A 10,256-nucleotide genomic window follows, 5' to 3' on the forward strand; every position below is an offset into this window, starting at 1 on the left:
GCTTGACAACCAATGCTGGTGTGTTTACGTCCCCATAACTTAGCAGTTCGGCAAAAGAGACCGATAGATTAAGTACTAGGCTTACAAAGAATAAGCTTTGGGGGTCGATTTGCTCAACTATAAAGGTGGTGCTCCAGCATGGCCGCAGTCAAATGACTGAAACAAGTAAAAGAGTAAAGAGTATCTAGGACAGCACAGAGTGTCAAATCATCTACCAAAGGAAATACAGGACACATTTCAAGAGACTTTCTCATTCAATTCAACATGCTATGTTCCTTCTTCAGGAGTCATGGAAAATTACAGAATAGCAACAAACTGACATATTAAAAACATCCAAATATTGATTTCAAAGTTTGGTGCAAAGCTTGCAATTTCAGGAGAGGAGTAAGTTGATTACACAGACCCCAGTGTTCAACTGGTACTTATCTTATCAACCCCAAAAGCATGAAAGGCAAAGTCAACCCTCGTGGCATTTGAAATCAGAACATAAAGTCAGAAGCACCCAAATATTAATACTATCTGAACACTACAACTGCAGCTGGCAGGATTACAACACTGATTACATGCAAATTTCATCATAAGGTATGTATTTTTCATTCATTAATCATCCCTTACTACTTCCATATTTTTTCTCATTTCAGCCAATTAAAATATTCTATTGGGTCATCCCATAAATAATGCGTTTTTTTATACTTCTTTTATTTTTCAAAATTATTGTTTGGTTTTAAAAGTTCAAAGCAGGGCTGTGGAGTTGAAACAAATCTTTGACTCTGACTCCTCTACTATTGGCACCTCTGACTCTGATTCCTCTTTATGTAATTAAGTGATTGTGGTCTACATATCTCATAAAGCATATGAATATGCTTGTACTTTGAGTAGGCCTATATGTTATAACTGGTTTATATTAAAGAATAAAGGTATTGTGAGTCAGAGTCGGTATAGTCTTACTGACTCTGACACTAGCTACCCCTTAATTGCTTCCGACTCCAACTCTGACTCCAACTCCACAGCCCTGGTTCAAAGTGGATTAAAACTTTCATATCCCACCAAACAGATAACAACACCTTATGTGGGTGAAAACCTTATTTAGCCTGGGGTGCCAGTGTTTCTCGTTTCCCTACCCACTATCTTCAGTGCTTGACATTTTTTGAAGAACCCATTTCTTGTTACCAGTCACTATTCAGTCCAAAAAAAGGTTCATTTGTGAGATGTGACAGCAATGAAGAGCCCACATTCACTCTCTGCATGAGATTATACTGGGAAAGTTTGTGAGGAACCCATTGACCCAATTTGCTGACTTTTCCAATGGCATGCAGATGTTGATGAATGGTTGAATGACCAAATCCAAGCTTCTCTGCTAGTTCCTCAACAGTTATGATGAGATTTTGTTCCACCAAGGTTTGCAGGATGTCTCGTTGAGCTCTACAGATCTTCCAGGACGAGGCTCATCTTCTTGGCTGTAGTTTTGGGCTCAGAATTTCTGGAACCACCGCTGACACTGGCTTACACTTATTGTCCGATCCCCATATACTGCATTAATATTTCTCACACTTTCCATTGTGTTGTTGCCTTTATTGAACCCATAGAGCAAAATATGCTTAATATGCTCCTTTGTCACTTCCATTATAGCTTTGAAAAAATAACTGTTTAAAATGAAACTGCACTCTCAAAATTTGCACTAAGAATAAGTGCAAGGTAAAATTACTACCTGCTTTTATAGCAAGTTGATGCAGGTAGTTTATCCCATCCCCTTCTGACTTTCATTTCATGCAATTGAAAAAAACTGCATTATTTATGGAATGGCCCAGTACTTTCTATATCTATCCTTTCACACGAGAAAAATATGGACTATAAACATAAGTAACAGAAAATATATCTGTACACATCATCAAGTATAGTTTTGGGGGCAGAATTACAACCAACTGCCATCATACAATAAATATCCTTTACTTATATCTTTTATAATTCATTTTCACTTCTTTGCTTTAAAAACTACTTTGCATTTTCTTAGAATTTCATAAAAAATTAATCATCAATAACTTATAAACAGAATTTAAACTATGAGGCATGTTACTCATCAATACCATATGAAAAAGGAGGGATTACAGCCTCAAGTACCACGAATTTCATATGGCTGGAATGTCTTTGATTAGAGTCATTCCAGCCTTGATCACTCTGTCTTTTTAGGTTATACCTAGAATTATATTATTTCATGACTCTTTAAGGTGATAGGGTGTGATTTGACTGTAATTTCTAAGAAGTCCACAAACCACATACAGGCACCAACTATCAAAAAATATCTAAAATTAATAGAAAATACATAAATATGTAAGAAGCTCACAGAATTGTTTGTGAAACTTTAATTTGCTGTGGTTTATGTTTCAATGTATTATAGATGAAGATGTTATTTCATATGAAAGTGAAATAAGCTTAAACACTTTAAATAAGAAACAAAAATGTACTGCAGCAAAATTTAACTTATCCACATTCAGGTTTTTTATCGAAAAATACATAGGAATATATAATAAAAGTATATCAATGCAAAACACTATCTTCAAGATGATGGAATAGATTGCTACACTAATGAAAGCTGTAGATTGATTGTAGGGAAATGTACAACCCATGCATCTCCACACCTTCTTTCTTCTACTTATTCCGTCTTGGATTCTACTTACCTAATACCAATAATTTGGACTTATTGCATAACTGTTCCAGGAGAATGCCACAACCATTATGAACATACCCCAAATGATCTTTTATTGACCTCTTGTGATCTGGACTCCTCTAACATTCAGTTCTACACTAATGTTTTGACGATGTTTAAATATATAAATGTCATAATCTGACCTGACACAAGTTGTTTGCCTGTTTATACCTTTGTTGCACTATTCTATTCACATGTACACAAAATTTTTTAATATATATATGATTTATATATATATATAGAAATCACGCAGATACACACACACCCCAGTTCAGCCAGGTCGCTGTTATATCCCCTCCATTCAGCCTCTTTCTTCTGGTCATATCATCATGTTAAACTGTTAATCTTGACACATTTTCTCTCTCTCTCTATTTTTTTCCCTCTCATCCCTTTATGTTGAAAAGCATAGGCTTGAAACATCAAAGACTTTTTCCATTCTTCCCAAACATCAAACTAGTACGCCTGCTTGTTGTTCCCTCACCTGTCTTTGTCTTTTGTTTTCTGTACATTTGAACCACACACACACACACACACACACAAAAGAAAGTGGCACGCAACACATTTGGCAGGAGTTACATACATTATTTGATAATGGTCTGATTTGGCTCCATGCAACTTAAAGTTTAATGGGCTTGTAAAACAAACCTAGCTCTTTAAGCTTTGGTAACCAAAAGGAGAAAGTTCAAGATGGCTACTGGATATTGGGCTGTTATTGGTCAAGGTATGTCACATGATGCTGTTGGCACTGTTACTGATACAGTAGTGATATCAGATAGGGATAGAAATCCCAATCTGTACTTCTAGGACCATGTGGTTGGACAGGATATAAGCAGCATGTTACTGTCTAAGGAATGAAAAGAGAATTGTTAGCAATGCCAGTTGTTGGCGTGAATGTGTGTGTACCTGAGCATTAGGTTCATTAATGCAAATGTATGTGCTTGGGTGTGTGAATCTGGTGTATGTATACATGAAAGTGTGTATCACCTGTGACTATACATCATTGTGTGTGTGCATATGTGCACATACACGTGTTAGTATCTGCTGTGTGGAGGTATGTGTGCACGTGTTTGGCATGTGTGTATGAGTGTACATATGAGTATGTCTGTGTGTGTGTGTGTGTGCGTGTGTGTGTGCATGTGTAACTGCATGAATGGTTGCATGTATGTTTACATCTTGATTGTATGTGTATATGCATACCTCTTGTAGTTATGCATGTGTGAGCATGTCTGGTAAGTGCACACTTGGGACTGGTGTGTGAGGATGTGTATGTGCTGATGTGCTAGTGTGTTGTTTGGAGTCATGCAACAACATCATTGAGAGGATAACCAAGTTTATTGTAAGATTAAGATTTGGCAGTGCTAGGGAAAGAAAGAAAGGAAAGCAATACACACACACACATATATATATATACACAATCATAGAAGATTACAGAAAATGTTTTAGACAGAAAGGTCTGGATGGACCAATCTGTAGTCTATGTGGGTAACAGAAGTTAAGCACCCTGTCCTAGCATATGGGGTAGTCAGGCTTAAGATGGTATATCTGGGTTGTCAGGAGTGACCTGCATTGACCAATAACAGCCCAATATCCAGCAGCCATCTTGAACTTTCTTCACTCATTTACTTAAGTCTGAAAAGCAGAAAGGTGAAAAGTTTATGATTTGGGAAGAATATCACTGATCATAGCTCTGCTTGATCATGAATACTCTGGGATCTTAAATAATGACAACAACTGATCTTTCAACATAAGCACAGAAACAACTTATACATATGCTGCATCATGATAAACACAGCCAGCTTATATATCACATGGCACATGGCAAATTTATAAGTCATAACAGCCTGTACGTACCATGTCGTATAGTAGATATCCAAGTTTCTCTTTGTTTACTGGTATCTGCAACAATATACAATGTGTAACATTCTCCACATTCTTCATACACAATCTGTAAAGATCAAATATTACAGATATATGATTCAGACATAAATTGGAAATTGGAATGCAAAATAAAACATTTTAATATTAGCACAAATTTTGGAGGTGGGGAATATAGTTGATGAAACCAGCTCATGTCATTTACTTGTTGATTTCAGCCAAAATACAAAAAATCTTCCATACTGATTTAGCTAAAATTACTATTAACTCTATTCATCACGATTCCTCAAATTGGCAGAGGCCACAAATTTGAAGGAGTAAGTTTCTTTTTCTTTTCTTGCTTGGTCAGTGAGGGAAGGGAAGTGCTCGTGACTCTTTTCTCAGGGCCACTAACTTTGGTAAGAAGAAAGGAGGAAGTTCTCTGGAAATCAGACCCAAATATTTGCAACATAGTGGAATCCTGGTAAAGATACTCAAGGCATTCTAATAGTTCTGACAATTCACTCCTGCCCCAAGATGGTACTGTATATATATATATACACACATATATAAATATTTAGTTCCCACATAGATTTCACCATTGCAGTTATTTGGAATTCAGCACTGAATGTTCTAAGTACACTTGGATCATCAGGGGAACACTTTATTGCATTATTTATAATGATGTTTATCGTAATTTTCCTCTACATATGCTCTGTATATCATAATTAGTAACACTACTAAGTACAGTAGTTGACTAACTACAATACTGGAAGCTGACTGGATAATGATAATCTATGTGGAGCTCTAACTCCTACAGTTGTAGTTGTACAACTAATTGTTGTACGAAGTTTGTAGTAAGAAGTTTGCTTCCTAACTATGTAATTCTAGGTTCAGTCCCACTATGTGACACCTTGGGCAAGTGTCCTCTACTTTCATCACAGGCTGACTAAAGCCTTGAGTGAATTTGGTACACATATATATGTATATACCTATATGTCTGTGTTTTTGTGTTTGTGCTTGTCCCTCACAACAGCTTCAAAATCCAACATTGGTTTGTTTATGTCCTCATAACTTAGTGGATTAGCAAAAAGAGATTGATATAAGTACAATGCTTAGACTCAAATAAATAGTATGGTCCATTATTTCAACTAAACCTTCCAAGGCAGTGCCCCAGCATGGCTGAAGTCTAATGACTGAAATAAGTAAAAAGTAAAAGATAAAATGATATATAACTTTGATAGCTTATGGCACCATATTGTCACATAACATTAAAGAATGGACGTAACAGGGAACTTACAAAAATTTCTAATCCTCATCACCTGATCATCCAAAGCAGATACTAATTTGAGTCGTGTTCTCTCTCTATAAAAACAAGAGAATTTTTGAACTCCACTCAGACGCAAAACAGTTGTAGCATAGCTCCATGTTTTTCTATCTCAACTTTTAAAAGTCTGAGAAATCTGTGGAACCAGTTAAGTTTTTTTAAAATTTTTAAATAAAAAATCCTGATGAATCCCAGTGCATTTTCAACTTCTATTTTCTACATTTCCACTCGTGTAGAATAAAATAACTTTGTCTTTTATATATATCAATTAAGGCAAAGATGAATGAAGTAATATAAGACAAAATAAAACAAAGAATAAGAATAGTATGAGATGGTGTAAAGAAAGGATAACAAAAATAATAAAAATAGAAACAGAGTGAAGTCAATGAAAAGAAAGTTATAAGAAAATAATTTCATAAAAATAAACTGTTATAATTATCCATTTTCTCTTATAAAGTTCTTGAATGTAAATTTTAATTTATCTTGACAATTGACAATTAGTTCATTATGCTAATTAAGGATTTTTTTTTTCCTGTTGGCAAACAGAATTTCAAGGGTCTTGCAGAGGCAGAGTAAACTGTTATCTCTCAACCATAATCTAGTTAATATTTTTTGATTTTTAAAAAAATACTTTTATTTTCAGATGAGATATTGTTTTCTCTTCCTTTTATGCAAACTATCAAATTTATCCCAAACACCCTGTACATAATCAAGATCATAGCTCTCTAGAGGATCCTCTCCATCACAGAGCACAGCTGTATGAAGAATGTCTCCCTCACTGACCTGTCACTTATAGCAGTCAGAGCATACACTGCAATCAAGGAGATGACATCCAGAGAATGTTGAATCCTCAGACACATAATACATTCATTGATAGGTGTTACATCTAATACCATTGGAACCAGCCAATATCTGTGTAGGAAGACAAAAGCTTGGGTTTCTAAATGTCTGATCCACCCTATAATGCTCTATAGTTGTGAGACTTGGACACTGTCCAGGGCCTTTAAGAGTGCCTGAAATCCTTTAGTTCCAGGAAGCTTTGTAGGATTATGGGCTACCATTAGTTGGATTTGATATCCAACCAATAAATCTGCCAAAGAACTGGGATTTGTTCTGTTGGTTGTATGATTTGGGAGCCCCAACTCAGACTGTTTGGCATTGTTGCTTGATTTTCCAACTTACACCCTACTTACCACGTTCTCTTCACTGAAAATTTGGCTGGGTTGACAGCTTGTGTTGGTTAACCACATGCCACATGGTCATGACAGTTGAGGAGGTATCTCATGGAGATAGGAACTGAATGGGACTTTGCTTGATGGGTTGCCCAGGAGGACCTGAGAATATGCTGACAAATAGTGAATGCAACAACACGCTGCAACTGTAAATGACCCCACACCTGACCTGACCTGTCCCTTACATAGATATGTAAATGCATATAACACATACATATATATGAAGATGTGATTATATACAAATATATATATACATATGTAAAAACAACTACACACTCACTCACACACACACATATATGGATAGATATATATATACAGATATATGCATAAACATATACCATATATACTCAAGTAATTGTCAATCTCATGTATAAATCGACCTCCTATTTTTGGCCAAAAAATTAAGAATTTTCCATTGTCTCCATATAAAAGTTAACCCTAGCATTTCGCAAACAACAGGATGACATTTGTGGGTGAAAGTACTGTATTATCCTGTACGCAGGTGTCACAAAATGTGTAGCTACCTTGCTGTAGCCTGCTCTATAGGTGGAATGCTTGGTGCTTATAATGGAATGCACAGTGCTTATATTAAAACACCATTTAATAGCGAGCACTACACATTTGTTGATGGGTGCTACATCACCATTATTATAATGTATGCACAGGATATGCCGCAAGCATATTTCTATTTCACTTGTGAGATCTTGATTTCACTTGCACTGATTAATTTTTTAAGAACAAACAGAAACCTGTTTCCAAAGGTTTTACAGGGTCTCTTTCCACGATACTTGACATCCAAGTGCTCATCCTCGCTGTCCTTAATAGAGCTGTTTTCTGAGCATATACTACCTCATGTCATCCCAAGGTCTCAAATTTCTCGAACCTAGTTGTAAATGATCCCAGTGTCCCTACTACTACTACCATAATGATAGTTACTTCCTTCATTGCCCACATCCATACAATTTCATCTTTTAATGGCTTGTATCATCATCATCATCATCATCATCATCAGTTGGGTTTCTGCTGCTGATACGGTACATCAGATTCTAGCTTGAATTTCAGCCCCTCAAAAGTAGTATCCATGTAATAGTCAATTCCATAAGTTTGACTTTAAAAGATAATCTAAAAAATTCGAATTTTACACGAGTGTATATACGGTATACATACACACACACACATATATACATACATATTTATAAACCTATATAAACAGGGTGTGCTGGATGGAGGAGGAATGCCAGATGATTGGGTACTAAGTGTGGTGGTACTGATCTTCAAGGGGAAAGAGGATGCGATTGGGAGTGAAGTTATTGGAGCATGCAATGAAGATAGTGGAAAGGGTGTTGGAGAGGAGAATTCAGAAGGGGGTGGATATGGACAAGATGCAATTTGGTTTTATGTCAGGTAGGGGGACAATAGATGCAGCGTTCATTGTAAGGAGATTACAACAGGAATACTGAGATAAGGAGGAGTAGTACATGTGCTTCGTTGATCTGGAGAAAGCATTTGATAGGGTTCCAAGGAAGGTGATTGAGTAGGTATTGAGGATGAGAGTTGTACTAGAGGTAATAGTGAGAGCAATGATGAGTTTCTATGAGAGGGTAAAGACAAAAGTCAGAATTGGATCAGAGCTGTCGGAGGAGTTTGCGGTGAAAGTTGGTGTGCATCAGGGATCTGTGTTATCACTGTTATTGTTTGCAATAGTGGTCGATGTGGTGACAGAGTGCAAGAGAGGGATTGATAATGGAGATACTGTATGCGGGTGACCTTGTTTTGATGAGTGAAATGATGGAAGGATTGAGTGAGAAGTTTTGGAAATGGAAGGAGGCGTTTGAAGGTAAACCTCAGGCGTTTGAAGGTGATGGTGAAAGTGGTGGAAGGAGAAATGTTAGTGAGTAAGGTGGATCCATGTGGTGTATGCGGGGGGAGGGTAATGGCAAATGCGATGTGTATGAAATGTGAGAAATGAATTCATGGTAGGTACGAAAATGAAGAAGGTGACCCCAAGACTGGTGTGAGAGTTTGTTTGTGGAAGATGTAAGAAAGGAGCTAGAGGGCTAGCAGAACCAGTGAAAATGCTATGTGATGAGATGGAAACGGTGAGAGGGTTTTGTTATTTGGAAGATAGGGTGGATGTAAAATGTAGATGTGAAGCAACTGTGACAGCAAGAGCGAGACTTAGCTGGGTGAAGTTCAGGGAATGTGGAGCGTTGTTATATGGGAAAAGGTTCTCATTAAATATGAAAGGAAGGGTCTATAAGAGTTATTTGAGAGCTGCAATGCTGTATGGGAGAGAGACATGGTGTCTGAAGTAGAGAGAGATGGTGATTTTGAGAAGGACTGAGAGAGCAATGGTGAGAGAAATGTGTAGGGTGAAGCTATTTGATAAGAGGAGGACTGAGGATTTGATGGGAATGCTGGGGTTGGATGAATTGGTGAATGGAGTGAGGTGGTATGGGCATATGTTGAGGGATGAAGAGCATGTTCTGAGGAGGGTGATTGTGTTTGAGGTAAATGGAGAGCAAAAGTGAGGTAGACCAAGGAAAAGGTGGAGGAGATTGGAAAGGTTGGTTTGAAAAAGGAGGATGCCCAAAACAGGCATTGGATGATGATGATGATGATGATGATATATGCATATATACATACATACATACAACTTTCTAAAGTTCCAGTGAGAATAGTCAAAGCCATAGCTGACCTGACTTCATTGTGGGCCACCATCTTGAAATTAAACACAAAGAGTGACTGTATTATCACCGATAGAATGCAATATCACAAAGGCATATTCCAAGGAGACAGCCTCTCTGTGATGTTGTTTATACTTTCTGTAAAAGCACAGCATTACTCACCTTGCCTGTGCTTGTGCCACATAAAAAAAACACTAAGTCTGCTCTGTTGAGTGGTTGGTGTTAGAAAGGGCATCCAACATTAAAAATCCTGCCAAAACAGTCACAGAAGTCTGGTGCAGGCTTTGGCCTGGCCAGCTCTTGTGGTACCATCTCACCCATGTGAGCATGGAACATGGATGTTAAATGATGATGATTTATATACTCCTCACATATTCTGATTGAATCTTTGTGTCAACATGTACCCCCCTGCAACAATGTAGCCTTTAATCTAATTAAGTTATCCTTGGCCT

General features: G+C 37.1%; 1 protein-coding gene across 1 annotated transcript in view; it reads right to left on the reverse strand.

The window, feature by feature from the left end:
* LOC149129268 (tyrosine-protein kinase Btk-like) overlaps positions 1–5,030 on the reverse strand; it is a 117,123-nt gene extending 112,093 nt beyond the window's left edge. The window contains exons 1-2 of the mRNA XM_089346642.1: positions 4,974–5,030; positions 4,556–4,649 (exon numbers count right to left, since the gene is read on the reverse strand). Of these exons, the coding sequence (XP_089202768.1) occupies positions 4,556–4,649; positions 4,974–5,030 (151 nt within the window). The remainder of the gene's footprint in view (positions 1–4,555; positions 4,650–4,973) is intronic.
* Between the last annotated feature and the right edge of the window lie 5,226 nt (positions 5,031–10,256).

Source organism: Octopus bimaculoides, unplaced genomic scaffold (assembly GCF_046866305.1).
Source record: "Octopus bimaculoides isolate indiv1 unplaced genomic scaffold, ASM4686630v1 contig87, whole genome shotgun sequence".
NCBI lineage: Eukaryota > Metazoa > Mollusca > Cephalopoda > Octopoda > Octopodidae > Octopus > Octopus bimaculoides.